Raw genomic sequence first — 17605 nt, forward strand, 5'->3', positions numbered from 1 at the left:
TTTACAAAATCAAAGTTAAAAAAAGTGAAGTAACTGGCATTGAAGCTGCTTTTGCATGCAAGCTGTTTCAGGCGAATGGAAATGAAATTGCCAATAAAATGAAAAAGCTCACAAAATAAGATCTAAATGCAGCAAACCCTTATAAAAGGTCAGTTTTCTTATCGGTTTCTATCCATGTGTATATCTAATTAAGTCTGCATTGCAAGGCTTGTTAATCTAGCTCGCAGTGTTAATATACTGTCAAGAGTGTAACAGCCATGTGAGATTTTTGCTGGGAATTTGTAAAGCATCCACTAAAACTGAACTGGCAAGTAGACATGGAATAAGCAGAGAAATGTTTACAGTTAATAAACTAACAAGTAATGCATTTCCAACTGTCAATATTTCAGTATATCTCCTTTGATAGCTTAAAGACTTGTATTATAAACTGTACAAACTGCATAAGCAAGAATCACATTTAACATTTAAGCGGAACTCACATAACAAATGATGCATAATATTCTTCTATCAAAACATTTTTGACTAATCTAAAGTGAAGTGGTGGTTAAAGTGATGAAAAACAAACATGTAGCCCATGTGACATTGATAATATTCCACTTGATTTCTGTTTTAGTGAGATAAAATTACAGCATTTCTGTGTTTACACATTAAACGGCCGCGCATCATCTACATGCTTTGCTGTGTTCAAAGGGCAGCAAGAGAAAAGGCAAGAGAACAAGAAAGGGACAAAAGAGAGTGGAAAAAGCTGGCGAATGAATTATAAAGTGCAGAGAATTGAGCACTGAATTGATCTGCAGTCTGTCTGTCCCCAAAGAGGTGGAGCGGCTGTAATGAGAACGGCATCCCACATGCATACGAGGGCCGTCTCTTCCCCATCTCCGTCCCTCTCTCAAAGAAGACAAGTTTGTTTCTCAAGGTGATTGTTGCTGTGATAAGGGAGAGGGTGTTATTAAGGGTGACAGCGAAGGGGCTGAGAGGCAGTGGCTGACTGGATAACCTTGTCCCCATCCCCGCCTCGCTTCCTTCTGCATGAGCATCTCCACCACTGGCCTGCCCTGCCTGCTTGCTCGTCTGAACACAATCTGCTGGCTGGAATTACCTCCCGGCCCCAGGAAAACTAAACATGATTTCTGACCTTTCCTTTCTGTGTTCAACAGTAACCTTTGCTGATCCGCCTACGCTACGAGACCATTGCAACGAGCAAAGGGACGGAGCGGAGGGGATGTGTGTGCTTTTTTTTTTCCTTAAAAGAGTGGGGGGGAGGGAGAATGTGTGTTTGGCTGAATTTATGTATGTGCATATTTATAGGTACAGAGGGTAGCAATAACTGAGACACTTGTACAATCCAGCAAGCACAACAGTAAATACCACCTTCGTGAAGCTTTCGGGGTTCAATTTTGTAGCTTGTGCGTGTTATTTTGTCTACTTTCCATGAGTTGCTGCTGCTTCTATCTGTGAATATACCACAGAAGTTGCCGTAATAATGCATTTATTTCGGGGGAAAAAAGTATGAGACAGAAATGCTGCGTCTTTCAACCAGTCAAATCCGTTACATCATCACTCTGCGCTCTCTTGTTGCTCTTTGCCTCCTCAGCAACTTTTTGCATTGGTATTATCATTAGTAGTTTGTTAGATAAGGCTAATTGATCTCCACCTACGCAGTGTATTAGTGAATTGTTGTGATCTACTTCTTCCACTGACTCTGCATAACTCCTACAGCCTCAGCACAATCTGACCCCTCAGGAGCAGCGTGCATCCCTATAGAAATGATTTCATCATCTCTCTCTCCCCCCCCCCCTCTCTCTCTCTGTTTGTCTGCTGCTTCCTCTCCCTTCTCTGCCATCCATAAACCTAATTCCCCCCCCCCACCTCTTCTTCCTCCTCCTCCTCCTCTTCAAAACCAGTTTGTGCTGATGTGAGGGTAAATGTAAGAGCTTACAGGTAGAGTGACCTGAACATCCCAAGGCTGGCTCGGTGGAGTTAGCTGACTGAACTCTTGGTGAGCAAAGGCCTGTGTATCAGTATTGTTTGTGTAAGAGCACCAGAGGGGATTTGGACAAGGAGTGTGAGCTCTGAATGTGTGACCCAGAGCTGGCCTTACTATTGGATTAGCTCACCCTGATCCCCACAACCTCCGAACATGCTCCCTACTATTTCAAGATCTCTCCGTTTATGCCCAGCCAAGCACATTGTGACCAGTAATCTATAGTTTTCTTCTCTCCAAAGGGAGAAGATATACTGTTCAGCTTTTTGCTTCGCCCTCCCTCTCGCCGACTTTATCCACAGTTCTCTCTGTTTATTTTGCACTCGTTCTCTCTTTTTCTCTCTCTCTCTCCCACTTTCAGCGTCTCGGAACAAATTCCCTCCTTTCACCTCTCTAGTCTCGCCATTTGTTTTCTCTCTCCCCCCCTCATTCCTCTCCTCTCTAACTACCCCTCTCTCCTCCATTCCTCCTCGCCTTTTCTAAAGGGGATCAGTAGAGCTTAGAGGCCTTCCTGCTTGGTTCATTACTGAGCTGCTCTGACATGGGGAGCTCGTATCTGTAGCAACACATATACACACACAATAAAACACCAGTGATGTTTAATACATGGATCCCTCTGTTGTCTTTTACGCCACATAAATTCATCATCAAAAACTGAGCACAGAACAGCAACGGTGCATGTAGCCCTGCTCTCTCAATCTAGATTCCAAATCTTTCTTTTTTTTTTCTTGTCCTCGCTCTCCATTTAACTTATTGCCTCTTGTTCTTGTTCTACCTTTCTCTCTCTCTCTCTCTTTCTTTGTTCCGTCACATCTCAGTGATCTGGAGCAAACCTTTTCATTGTCCTTCAGTTGGAGTAAACATACAAACACAAAGCAACACGGCTGCTGGGCCCACAACACAAAACAAGGCTCATGAAAAGAAAATTGACCCGTGCCATTTAGCATATGTGCACACCGTGTGCGTGTAAATATGTAACCTATGCTGGGCATGTCCCTTTGTGTGCACACGTGTTCCCATTATCACGTACATCCAACTTCCCACTGTGTGTGTGTGTGTGTGTGTGTGTGTGTGTGTGTGTGTGTGTGTGTGTGTGTGTGTGTGTGTGTGTGTGTGTGTGTGTGTGTGTGTGTGTGTGTGTGTGTGTTCACAGGGAGAAAGCTCGTATGTATCAGAGCCGTATGGGTATGTATGCCTGTTTGTCCTCTCTGTGTGGGTGTGTGCGTGGGCGGCAGGCCTGCCTTGAAAATGCCAGAGCCTGTTTCTAATCCAGGCCTCCTCAGTGGGCTGTAGCTCGAGCTGTGCCAGGCAGGCCCTGCTGCAACACCAACAGAGCCCCAGCTGACAGCTAGCCTGCTCCTCTCTCTGCTTTCTGGACAATCTCTCTGAGCTGCAAACTTTAACAATGGGTTAAGCTGGGGAAATGAGAAGAGTCACAAAGGAACACGAAAAATCTGCACACAAAAGGCGAATTAAAAAACATGATCCACGAGAGAAGATCAAATGAAATGACAGTCAACAACAACAACAAAAAAACAGAAACAACACGGGTCGGGTATTACAGGAGGTGGTGTTGGTAAAAGATTTAGGATGAAATCAAAGTGGTTAAAGCTGATTTATCCCGTGTAAGGACGCCAAGCTCTCTAAGGAGACGCCGAACAGCCCTTCAAAAATGAAATATCAGCAGCAGTCAGTGCCAGTCATCAGTGCCATGTGTGATGGAAAATCAATCTATTTCATATCAGAGAACTGTGAGGAGAAAATGAGAGAGACAGGTCCCTGCTGCCTCCTCGCTGTGCCTCTTTAAACGTCTCCCCAACAGAAACATCCCTGCGTCATCGGTGACGGAGACATTCGCAGTGCTGGTGGCTCAATGTGTAACGGCTGCTGTTCTGCTAGATTAGGTAGGTGATTGGCCATTAATATTCATTTCACAGTGTGTCTTTGTTAGGCGGCAGCGGGGGCTGACAGAGTGTTTGGATGGATTTACTCTACCGTATATATTTCCCTTTAATTTCTATAGGCAAGGTAGTTTCCTGGTATGGATTACCTAGAGGCTGAATATACTGTAGCAGTTTTTTTTTTATCAGTTTGTTCTTAATGTTCAACAAAGCGAATGCAAGGAAGAGCTTCGGAAAACTGTTCCAAGATGTCCATGAGTTATGAAATATTTAGCAGAGTTTGAGGAATATGTTCTACTGTCTTCCCTGTTGCAAAAATAACCAGGGGTGGAACTCTGGTCTCGTCTGGGCCCGTCTGGTCTTAATAACAGCAGAGAGTTCCTCCTGGAGGAGTCGAGGTCCAGCAGGCATAAAACCACAGTAACAGGTCTTTCCCTAATGGATGGCAACCTGGCGCAGGTGATCTGAACTGTCCTCTCCGTAATGAGATTAAGGGACTAATTAGTATGACTGTAGCGTGGCTGCGTGCACTGAGGAATATGTGCCCACTATCGGACTAGCACTGTGGCCCCTGAGAGAGCAGGCCAGGCTGGGTTTGTCCCCGGCGTCCCTCCCTCTCACTGCACTGAGAGGCTAATTAATACTTTTTGCATCCATTCTTCCAGCTCCCATACGCCACACCATGAATTATAAGTCCTGAAAGTTATTGATCTGGATTCTGGCAACAATGGCAGACAAGGCAAATGAGGATCAGAATCACAAAAATTTAATCTAGGCAGTTTTGACAGTTAAATATAGCAGTAATTACAGGGCAAATAAGATTTACAGCAAATAAGATGCTAAAGCTTGTAAAAAGTAGGACACAGAGACGCATCCGCAGCAAGAGCAGCTAAAGACAGAGTCAGATATGAAAACCTAAATTATCTTTGCCAATGATTATTAAAGAAGGAATTCAGGCCAGCAGATTAGAGGCAGAATGAGAACAGGAGTTTAAAAAAAAATGACAATCCATCCATTCCCCCTTCGCACATTTCCCCGTCTCCCTCCTTTCACTTCTACCTTCTAACCCGTTAAAGTCACGCTTGTGTTTGATTGCCCCTGTGGCGGCACTCTGACCTGTTCATTTAAGATGATGTGCAACTCTCAGGTCTGTTCCAACACTCATTTGTTCCTCTGTGGGGTCCCCACGGATGGCCAATAAGAGGACCCCATACTGACCAAAGTGCCCTGGGAGCTTTAAAACCGGCCACTCACAACCAAGTAAAGAGACAGCTGAGTGTCATTGTTAATGTGGACACACAGCACCACAATGGCAAAATCAATGGAGCTATAGGGGACATCAATCTTGACAGCACAAGACCCTTTTGCTTGTCTCACCACTCCTCTAAAGCTCTGAATGAATGGTTTAGAGAAGGCAGGAGGATGAGAGAGAACTGGAGGAAGAGTGGAGAAAGAAAGAAAGAAAGAAAGAAAGAAAGAAAGAAAGAAAGAAAGAAAGAAAGAAAGAAAACATGGGGGACTGACAGTGATCTTTATTGGCCTTTCCTCCATTCATCTCAAGGGGTTATGCTGTCCTTTGAAGATTGTGTGCATCTGACAGGCGGCCAAGTGGCCAGCCATCCTAATTCACCCAAAACAGGCAGAGGTTTTTAGGTAAAGCCTCAGAAGTGCTGCACGGCAGCTGTATGCATTTGGCAACACTTTTGCATTTTCCCTGCCTGTTTTTCACTTCCAAATATCTCTCTTTGCACCGGGATGAGAAGGACTCACTGAAAACAGCATCTCTCCTTTTAAAATAACAAAAAAGCATTTGCTTTGTTATGGGGTGACACATGAGATGCAGAAAAAAAAAAACCCAGCAAGGTTCATTGTCTTCGCCGCTGACTTGAGGGATGCCTCCTCATCCCATTAACATATATGCAGATAGGCAGCGAGTAAATGAAAGCCTCCAAAAACGGGAGAGATCAAAGACGACAGAATTAAGGCCAAGTAATGAGGATCTTGGCAAGAACCCTGCAAATTTATTGATTGTTTGGCAAGCTGTACATGCTCCTGCTCCATTTTCCCCTGCCTCTATACCATTTAGTCTCTGTGTTTCAAATGCACACATCAAGCAGTGTGGGCTTTAACTGGCCCTTTCTGTGGCTACAGTTCCAGTATTGAGCCTAATCACTATCTAATTTACAGTGTAATAATAATGTAGTTGGAACAGGGAACAAGAAAAGAAAGATGGGCAGCAGGAAAAGCCCATCAAGGCCCCACATCCCTTCAATAACATATTGTGTAATCAATTATACCCAGTACAAAAAGCACAGGGAGGATGAGACTGTGACAGATTAATCCACAAACCCAGAGGATTTGAACCAATGAGAACACAAACAGCAAAATAAAGCAGTTGAATCAAGATGACATGAAATCTCCTCGTGCATGATGTGCGCATATACGTTTAGTCACATTAGTTAAACTTTGTTTGTGGAGCTCAACATCAGCAGGAAAAAGAAGTGGGATAAGACAGAGAGAAAAAAATGGAGCGTTGGCTGAAGAAATATTGCATTGAGAGCAGTGGAACAGATGAGATCAGAGGGGAAGAATGAAAAGAATTAGCCTAGATAAGGCAGATGAAAAGAGGGACATGAATAAATGATGAAGAAAAGAAGACAACTACCTCCACGACTCTCGCTGTCAGCCGGTTTCACCTGGATGGGGCGAGTCATCTGCGGGGAAAAAGAGAAAGAGCAACAGAGAGGTTAGCGCTGGCGACTCGGGCTGTCGCTGCTACAACAAGAGGCCACAAAGCAGAGGTGTCAAGGCCCTCTCTCACATACTAATAGCTGCTCTGTGATACTGATCAAAGTGCCTTGGCTGGAGGGGGAACCAAAACACCATCATGCAGCTAAGTTGACTTGACACTGTAGTGTTTCTGGTGCCTGTTATTCAGTGTAAACAAAACAACCTAAGCTCTTATTCACACATAGAATAGGATGTGTGCGAGTGTGCATTTGTTTTTCTTTTTTTCATTGCAGCTGCGTTGGAGAGCTTGAAGGGCTGCATGTGTGTGTCTAAGTCAGAGAAGGCCAAGGCAGTCCTAATAAAAGTGAATCCAGCCACAGGAGGAGAGAGATCAATGCGGGCCTATTGATCCGGGCCCTTGGGCTGTGGAGAGTGTCTGGCTGGGAAGGATTCTCTGGTTAGGAGGCTCACTCTAATCCACTGGACCCTGATAAGAATGGCATTGCCTGGATTAGATGCCTCTGTCATCACAGTCTCTGTGTCACGCTCTCCTCCTTCCCCAATTTTACCTCCCTCTTTGTTTCATTATTGCTGTTCGAGCCGAACAATTTCGCCAGACTCTGGCCCCGATTTGTGTGCAGGAGAAGTTTGAAAGATGTCGCTGTGATTTACAATATGTAGCAGCTACAGCTTTTTTTAATTGAATATATGCCTCCTACTCACATGGGGTTTAGACACCTACCCACAGACACACATATATAAGATGCATTTATGCAGTCTAGCAGAGCATAAAGCTTATAAGATGATCTATGTGCACGGATCTGATGCCAGCACCCCACCCTCCAATGACTCAGTCCAAAATAAATAGATCTGACAAAAACAAAAACCCACATTTTAATAAAGTTGGGTCCAAAAGTGGCCCGAAATTGCAACAAGACGGAACACAAAAGTAACTTCTTGCCACACACATCCATTTACAGTAAACTACTTATAGCTGCTATTTCTGCTATTTCAATATATCTTTTTTATTGTTTTATTTGTTATTGCCATCACTGTGCAACACTGAAAACCACCCAGCACTGATATTTTTACAGCTACATATGTATATTTTGAACCGTCATCCCATCATATGTCTTTCTTTTCTGTTCAATTCCAGAGTAGGCCTGAAAAGGTCAGATTTAAAGACAGGGCAGTCCAATAAAAGCATGACATGTTCAAGGAGAAACACCATAATGGGATTTTAAAATGTCTTAATAACATGCTGATATATGGGGGAGAGGCCCAGGCCCGATTCATTAAGTGCTAAATGTATCCATTTTCACCTTGAGGAACTGAGTAACCTTCCTTAGCTGAAATTATTCCATAAATTTACCCATCGTAAATAATAACTAGCAGCAGCTAAGTCTATGTGGGAAAACAGGGAGGATGTTATGCTTGTGAAGGTTGAGGTTTCAGCTCCTTGTTCCTTGGGAGACTCCTCATCCTTCTCCCTCCCCGTCTACAAGTGCTTTTCTCTTCCTTGTAAAACACGAGCAAAGTAACCCTACAGTATGCTAATGCCAAGCCACAGGGCGCAGCGCTCCACAGCATGTACGGATAGATTACAGAATCAACCGCAATACTATCGCACACATGTTCAAAGTGCAACCTCTGAGACAGAAACACCTCCGAATGGTGGGGGGGGGGGCCACATCCGCGAGACAAATTGACAGATAACTTTACAACCTTCTGCTCCTTCACTGCAACACAGGAAATCTTTGAATTTGCCTCTGACACGTCAAACGGACAAAAGATGCTCCGATGCTGCCAGTTGGTTTTTGTTCAAATGCATGGTGGAGAAGGCCAAATCTGTGGCTGTGGCTCCTCCACCATGCTATGATCTCAGCCGTCTCCACAGGGTGCCAGTGTGTGGGAGGCAGCTCTCTCTAAAGCTAGTTACTGTTCAGCCTCCAACATGCCAGCTTAATGGTCTATTTATTTGCCCGAGAGCAATGCATTATGGTCCTGAACAGTCACCGCTGATGGCTCTCAGTTTGTTAAATTTCCCTTGAACACATATAGAAAATCATGTAATTCCTGCAGAAATTAGATGCACTTAGTACACTTGTACCATATGCATGTTCACACATGCATAAACAGAGTAACTGTAAGTTAAATTTGCTTAGTGCTAATGTTGCCAAGGAAACCATTCATTAATTACAGTAGGGCATCTTTTCACTATGTCCATTAAGAGCTGGAGCTTGCAGCTTCTTGACACATACCAACAAAAAGCCAAGTGAAATTGTAACTGATTCTCTCAAGTTTTTCATTTATCTGTTAATAAGTAAAATGCAGGTTTAAGTGGGGGAGGTGAGCTGGGACGGAAAAGAAGGATGAGAAGAAATGAAGGACTGTAGAAAAAGACAGGAGATGGAGAAAAGAGGGCAGGAAAAGATACAGTGAGTGCGAAAGCAAAAGATGCCTGCGACTCTTAGATAAGATTGTCTCTGTGCTGAGTGGCATTTCTACTGGTCCGACTCCACCTTCCTGCCTTTCACTTTTCAAACACACACCGCACTGCAAAAAGGAAAAAAAAAGCAGAACATCTGCACTATACAAACACTGTGTATTTACACTAGAAATTAACCACCTGCCTACTCCGTGGCACCCTCTACTAAAATGTACTGTTTGCATTTTGCAGGACATTAATTATAAATTTGCCAAATGATGAAAATGAGGCTGAACACGAGGAGATATTGGAAGAGAAACTCTAAATAGGTCGTCCTGATAGTTCGTTTCCTAGCCAAATTTATCTACCTGAGGATGTGTATGTAAATTAAATGCCTTGATTTTCTAGAAGTGAATTCCTGGTTTTAATATAATTAAACATTGTCTTCATTTAGATTAGGGAAGCTGTGGGTTTCGCAACCCCAATGTGATATTTAGTTTTTCATTCATCTTCTTTATATGTAGTGATTCTTTCTGACACTGTTCAGTATTATCTGTATTACAGGATCTATGAGAGAAACATAACATACTGTCAAAATTTCAAAGAAAGTTTGTGTCTCTCAGAAATTTTCCAATTTTCTTATGTCAACATAGCACATAAGCAAACTTGCAGACCTTTAAGATCCAAGTTAAAAATAAAAAGAGAAGCAAAAATGAAAAGATAAATCAAGACAGGAATCCAAAAGCCAAGAATAATAAGGAAAATTGCAGGGTCATGCATTTAAAACACTTGTTTTAGACATCTGACAGGCTGTAAAATACTGTATACCGCCTGAAAGAAACACAATTTCAGAGGACATTAGTGACATTCTGACAAATACAGCGCTTGCATTAGGTTCTTTTGAATCTCAAAGACTATAACTAGGTAGACATGAAAGTGAACTGAATGTGTTTGACTGAAATAAACAAGCTCCCCTGATGACTCAGAGCGACTCAGTGGCTTCGCGACCTTCAAATTATCTGCTATTCTTTATCTCCCTCCTTTAGCAGAAAACTGCATTTTTTTTGTTTTGCCAGAACAAGGCTGGTCTTTTCTCTATTTCCCGTTTCCACAAGACGAGCTGCTCTGAGGGCTTTGACAAATCTATAGCTCCATATGCTTTTATTGAGCCGCCTCATTTGCCCAGCTAAGCCCGCAGTCAGTAGAATTAAAGCTCTTAGCACTAGTATGCTGCTGTTTTTTATGAGGGGTCAGATAGAAACCCTGGGGCCTGCAGTACATAATGTAGTGTGCAATAGGCCTGGAATATACATGCAGAACTGCTTTGCTTCTGTTCATCAATCTTCAAGATTGATTGTCAGCCTCTTTTTCTTAAACTGCAAACCGATACACTGAAATTAGACCAGTTTTACCTCAACACATGACTTCACTTGTTTCCGACTTTATCACACTTCGGAATCCTGGCAAAGTTTGCCCGAGCTGCTTCTCTTTCCGTTTAAACTCCTACTGTTATTACAGACTAAGCTACAAGGCGCACCAAAGGCTCTGGGCTCCATCCACAAAAGACATTCCACTGTCTGATTTCAAATTACACCGAGCAAGTGAAGGAAGTTTAGTCAGGACTTGGTCTGTTAGTTGTGTGGAGGATTTAGAGTCTACTGTTGGCACTATCTCAGACAGTAATGAGTTCATGACTAGTAGAGTTTAGCGGGATTGAGCAGTAGAGAGTCCCAGACTCACGCTGACACCCCAGAGAGGGCCAGTGGCAAGGCAATAATAATGCTTTCAAAGACCTGGTGCAGTTCCAAGCCTGAAACTTTGCTTGTCTTTAACTTTCATATTATTCAAAAAAAAAAAAGAAAAAGAGGAGCCTTCACCACGGGAAAATGCAGTAAGTAGAAACAAAAATGCAGTAAATCTCACATAAGAAGCTCATTCCTCAGTAGAAGTCCTTTAAAAACAGTTATGCAACTGCACTTACTTACAGTGCTGCAATAAAATAACTCTAATAGCCATACAATATGTGTGATGTCTGCTGGCTTTCATTCAGGTTTAATATAGAGTAATGTTTGTCCTGGGATCATTAATACGCATTAGTGGGCCATCAAAGCTCATATTGCTGCGCTGCTCAGTAACAGGAGCATAAACAGCCCCCTTCTGACTGGGCCATCTCAGCTGATATAATTAATATTTCCAATTATTGATCTGAGGGAGTGCTGAGTGGTGACTGTCCGGGGGCCCCAGCTTCTGCTAATAAATCTGTACTGTATACAGTAGGAGGGAGACGGAGTGGAGTAGAAACAGAGAGAGACAGAGAGAGAAAGAGGGAGGGGGGGTGATTTACAGTTATGAAGGGCTTTGTTGCAATCACAATAATTGTTCATTAACAATAAAAATTACAAATGGAAAATTACATTCAAAAGGCTCACTCAAGCTCGGTAATGAACTGTTTCTTAATGTTCCAAATTAACTGGAGATGAAAAAACATCTCATGATTTTTACATGGATGCGTGATGGTGTTACGGTGTGGTATTGCAGTGAATTATATCATCATGATGCATTTTTTCTGCAAAAACGACAGCATTTTTTGACAGCTTTAGAGGCTTTCTACCAACACGTCTTCGGGGTTAGCATCTAGTTCTTCATTAGAACAACAAACAATGTAATTCATGTGTCAGTAGCGCACTTCTGTAGAGAAAAAGTTCATTTTTTACATGGCATATTACATGTGGGGTATTTAAGATGCGGAAGAATGGTCATGTTTTTGTCACACAAATCACACCTAAAGTGCATATTTGTTCTGATTTATCCACAGATATTCAGATTTGAGACAATGAAAATCAAATCATCAAATGTTTATCTGTGTTGATAAACTATGCTAATGGCTAATCAATTATCAGAACTGTTTGTAATCATTTGCACGACTCCCAAACAATGCTTTACTCCCATTACCATAACCATATTCAGGAATACACTGGCTATACTATAAAATAACTCATTGTGCGTTTCTTGATATGATATAATCTTATCTGCAGTTAGGTTCAGTTACACATGCTTTGATTCACATAACGCATTCATGTAACTGTCGGTATGTGCATATGCATTTCTGAGTAATTACTGAACTTTTGAATGAACTACGCCAGATGGGCTCATGCTGCAGGTGCACAGTCGGTGTAGAAATCTACTGAGTCTATGTGAGGATGTTCATGCATGTGCTCGAATGCATGTGGGAGAATGCTTCCTGCAAGTGATTTATAATTTACCCATATGTGAAAATGTGCTGGCGGCAGCAGTGTGGTGGTCCTGATAAGAAGCATCAGTCAGTGCTGAGGAGATGGAAGCCACTATAAGCTTTGGGATTCCTATCAGAACCAACAGGATTTAGAGCTGGAGGCACTGACATGGACTGACAGACACCTGCAGACTTCAGCCACTCACTATCAGATTTGTAAGTATGAAAAGTTCGACTCCTAAATGCTATATTCATTGTGAATAATAATAAAAAAAAGCATCTCCTGTCTGATGATTTTTCTTGAGTGCAGTGTTTAATCTGTAGAAGATGCATTCCGTAAAGGTGAGTTTTGTCATTCAAACAGAAAAAAAAAATGCACATTCTTGTTCACAAAGTGCAATTCACTTTCTTGCTTTGCAGTTATTTGGTATGAGTGTTACTTTTTATAAAGGCTGAATAGCTCTTTTTGGAACAAAAAATGTTGATGTCCATCTGTTACATTGAATGCTTCTTGTAATACACCAATTAGCAATGAAGCCGCAGCTAACTCGCAAACGTGTGTGATCTGTAGTACCATTACGACTAGCACCACTACAACATCTCTGATTAAGACCATTAGACCTTCTGTTGTCTTGTAGCATCCAAGTTCCTGTTTATCTCTTCCCCCAAAACACTAACTGCCTCCCAGAAACAGCCTGAAGTCCATCTACCGAATGCTTTTCCAAAAGCCTTTCCAACCCTCTCTATTATCATGGCTTTACTAGCTGGAGTGGTTGGCCAGCTGTCTGACTGCTACAGCCCTCATTACACAGACAGCAGAACTCAGCTCTCATCAAGATTTCATGAAGGTGAATGTCACACATCAAAACCACCTCATTTGTGGAGCCCCCATGACTCAGCAGACAGACAGACTTGTATAGCATGAGTGTGTTGGTTCTCATCAAACTCTTTATTACTTCTGTACAGAGCCTGGTTAACTCAAAATGCCAAGCAAAAAAAAAAAAAAAAAACTCTCTGTCCACCTCTGACTTTGCTTATCGCTATCCAAACCTTTTGCACAGACTCTGTCATTCGCTCCCGTGCCATGCTTGTCTGTCGGCTTGATTATGTCCTCCTGTCTTGTGGAGTATAAGCTGTCTACCACTATTTGTATAAGAGACTCTGAGTCCTACAAGACTTGTGCAGTGGACTAGGGTAAGTGGGTGATAGAAACAGTGTGCAATCATGAGGGGGAGTAGATAGGGGGATTGAGCTAATGCCCAAATCCTGTCCTACTGAGCCTGTAGCGGGGCGTCCAAGAGATAAAGAGAAACAGAAGGAGAGGGAAGTAAGAGACGGAAAGAAAGGCGGAGGAGAGGGATCTCAGAAAAGTAACAGAAAAGGGAAAACTAATGAAAAGATAGCTGAGGAAGATGTGGAGATTGAGAGAGGAGAGTGGGAGGAGATTTATTAATAAGAAAAAAGAGAATGAAAAGGAGAGAAAAAAAATTCTGCCTCATATCCCTCCTTTCCCTTCCACTTCCTGACTTATGAGCCACACTTTGGTTATCAGGGGAAGGGCATCACTCCCAGACATCTTTGGCATGGCTGCTTTTCAAGCCCAGAGAGCTATTGACATGGCGTGTTACTGTAATGCGTGAAGCAGTGGGAGACTCATTGTAAATCTGTGTCAACAAATGCTGGAGCAGCAGCAAGCTCAATCTCTCTCTCTCTCTCTCTCTGTGTGTCTGCCTCGCTTTGCCTCTCTCTTGCATTTACCGACCTATCTAATGAATCTTATCTGCACAGCACACTGGAGGCTTAAGCTTTTGGTGGGCTCACATCTCTCCCACACACACACACACACACTCTCTCTCTTTCTTATTCTGCTCTCTGTTTCATGTGGTTTACGCTCTTCAGTTCATTTTGAGGAACTGTCCTTAGAAAGATAAGATCATGACGACAGGCCCAACCCAGTGGCTTCAGAAGGGCAGCATCACGCCAATCCCAGGCAGCGAGGGTCCGGGGAGAGCAGGAAGTGAGGAAATGGCAAGAGGATATGTTCCGTGACAGAATTACAGATCTGGAGTCGTGTGAGGCTTTAATGCTTAAAGGTGCCCTCGCACACTAACGCCGTGTTTCCTATCTGACTACCGCTTTGATATTTGCTTTGAAGATTATGTCCTGCCTGACCATCAACGGAGGTAGTGATGTACAACATCACATGCAGCGTTGCGCTCATGCAACTGCGCATGCACTTGAGGCTCGGCGATATGATCTGATATCCAAACCAGGATAAAAAATAATACTCGATAACAATAAATGAAATGACATATTTTTAGGTACAGCTCAACATTCACATAACTTTCTTATAATTCTTTTTTTTTATATTCTGTTGATGGCCAAATGTGTAGTTTTCTGCTGTTAATGCACTCATCATATTGTATGACCTGTTGTTTTTAAGCAGCATATCTAAGTACGTACTACAACTAGACAGTATTTCATTTTGTTCTGTTCAGCGTCATATTTCTGAAGCTGAAATATGCCCAACCTCTTTTTTTTACATATCTCTTCCTCAACAGCACCTTCTTCAACATTTGGTTCTATATCCGAGTTAAATTGGATATGCATGATTAATAAAATTGCTTAAAACTGCTGATTGGAACAATGCAGACCTGATTTCCCCGGTTTTGATTAAACCGACAGAAATGATGCAAGCACAGTGATTAGTTGTTTGTACTTTGGATTAGAGTGATTCATTGTTGTACTTTCAGGTACATTACAGGGGTACGTTGCGATCAACAGACAATTTGTCTAATGGAATCAATTTACGGCGCATGTCAATGTGACTTAAATTGAGTCATGAGGTGTTCACATTGCCGATTTTGGTGCATTTTCCACTCATTCTGCTGCCCCTATGTGCACTCAGTCGACAGACTTCTACATGGACACACTCAGATACACAGACACCCTTAGCTGCATGTTTCTTTTACCCTCTGTGTTGAGCCCAGAATGCTCCTGCTGCTGTCACAGCAACTCCAGGATTGTGACAGATTACGGCCTGCTGCCCTGACCAGCAGGAGCCAAGAAGTGTTGCCTGCCCACTGACTCATAATTCTTGGCATACCTATGCCGAGTTGACGTTTCTTTAATGGTCCCTAGACCTCCAGTAGGAATCCTTGTCCTGAGCACTATGATTGCCTATTAGAAATTCACCGGCACTTGCATTTTTTTCCTTCCACTTCTTGTGCCACCGCTCATAGGAGGAGCAGCAGCAGGAGAAGCCAGAGAAGGATAGAGATAGATGGAAGGAGGGAGCGAGATAGGGACACAGCCAAGCACGTTGGCTTTGGTTTGGAGGAAGGTGTGAGCGGTGCCAGAAACAGAGAGACAGACAAAAAAAATGGAGGCTGAAAGAGAGAAAAACCTGTGTCAGAAAAGTAGAGAGTATAACAATACTTCCCTCAGCTAACAGCATTATTACAAAAATAATAGTGAGCTGTCTCCTTTAGCTCCATTTCTCCATTTCACTCTACATATTCGTTCAGTCGACATGCCCTCCCGCCAAAAATCCTGCTGTCTGCTCTGATATGCCACTGGAGGACTTTTTCGGTCTCATTAACCAGCCACATCTGCCACAGCTACAGATCAGTCTGACATACTGTTTATTAATGTTAGAATGATCGACCATTTGTTATCCTATAGGACTATTATCAAATTGGATAAATCTGTACTCGGCACAGTTGCCTGGTACATGCGTGTGTGTGTGTGTGTGTGTGTGTGTGTGTGTGTGCATGTATGTGTGTGTGTGTCTGTGTGTGTGTCCATCAAAGGGGGGATTGTGAGAAGGAGCCAGAACTCACAGGATCGACATAGGACCAGCCTGCTCTGTCCATCTGCTCAAAGCTTCATTCCCAGCATATCAATACCCCATGTCTCATACACGCACGCAGGCACACGCACGCACACATACGCACACACAGACACAAACACACACACGCACACAGCATTCTGTCACCTGCGACTTCTCCTGGTTCCATCACTCTCCCACCACTCCAGCCCTTGGCTGTAAAGCCTGCTTATGTTTCATCCTGACACTTGGAGAAAATCCCCGCTTGTCTATAAGCGCATTCAGCACTACACAAAAGGGACAGGCCTGTCTTCTAGCCTCTCTCATCTCCTCCTCCTCCTCCTCTCAAGTCTGACGCTGCAACACAGTGAAATTGTTTGCTAAATAAACACAAAAACCCCTTTTCACTGTGTCTGGTTCAACCTTGAACCGCGCAGAACCTGAGGGCCAGACAAGCAGCACAACGGCCTGACCTCTCGCCATTTCTCCAAATCTGCAGCAAACACACTCTGACGAAGTGAGAACAAGAAGCACTGGAGCGGAAAACACATTGGAAGTGTCTTTGCCAACTCCCACTCCTCGCTGCCTCCCAAGGCCTTGTGTGGCTTATTTCATTGGTAAGGTTTGGAGCGGGTGAGTGAATGTGGTTCGGGGCAATGTTCTGAATGTGTTTGTGTCTAAATTTGCTTTTGAAAAAAATGAGTGCAGAGGGAGCAAAAGGAGGTTTGTCAAGTACTGTATGTGGTCTCAGAAAGAGGCATGGTTGGAAAAGTTTGAAGATTTAGGTGCTGTAGAGTGTACTTGTGCTGCAGAGTGATATAGGATTTTGGACAGAAGAGGAGAGAATTATGTCTTATAGCATAAAGAGTAGAGGAATATGTAAGTCTTTATATCAGCTACACTTACAGAAAAATGCTGCGAAGCTCTTACAACTGACTGAGGACTAAAACTGCTAATGGGTCCAAACCTGACTCTCTTTTTTTGACCCTTGAAACTCATCACATAGTCAAAAAGACATTCCCTCAAACTCAAATTTGCCTGAAAATCGTAATTATACAATTTTTAAGTTGCCTCAGTATCAAAATATTTTAATTGTTGCAACTGGCTGTACAGTGATTGCAAACTGGAACTGCTAGTAGTTATTGTTGCATCTTGAAAGGAAACTGCAAAATTTACATAAAAGTATCGCAGAAAGCTCACTGAACTCACTGAATCTGCAGCTCATCATACAATTTTTTGAGCATTATGATAACTGTAGTCCCAAATCTTGGAGTCACATTATCTCTTCAATAAATAAAAAAAATCCATTACTCATTTGTGTTTTTGCAAGTTGGACTGTCAAGACACAATTCTTGGCATTTTTCATTCTCATTATGCATGGTTCTTATGCTAATAGAACACATTTCTATACTCATCCAAATACAGATATTTACCCTGTGTTGAAGCTCAAGCTAACTAAAATTAAAACAAAGAATCAGTCCTAAAGCTTGCATAAGACAAC

General features: G+C 42.7%; 1 protein-coding gene across 10 annotated transcripts in view; it reads right to left on the minus strand.

Annotated features, from left to right (window-relative positions):
- The window catches only part of celf5a (cugbp, Elav-like family member 5a), a 188600-nt gene that overhangs the window by 78302 nt on the left and 92693 nt on the right, over positions 1 to 17605 (minus strand). For all 10 annotated transcript variants that reach the window (XM_022191567.2, XM_022191584.2, XM_022191529.2 and 7 more), the window contains exon 3: positions 6551 to 6599. In XM_022191567.2, the coding sequence (XP_022047259.1) occupies positions 6551 to 6599 (49 nt within the window). The remainder of the gene's footprint in view (positions 1 to 6550; positions 6600 to 17605) is intronic.

This window comes from Acanthochromis polyacanthus, chromosome 4, assembly GCF_021347895.1.
Source record: "Acanthochromis polyacanthus isolate Apoly-LR-REF ecotype Palm Island chromosome 4, KAUST_Apoly_ChrSc, whole genome shotgun sequence".
Taxonomy (NCBI): domain Eukaryota; kingdom Metazoa; phylum Chordata; class Actinopteri; family Pomacentridae; genus Acanthochromis; species Acanthochromis polyacanthus.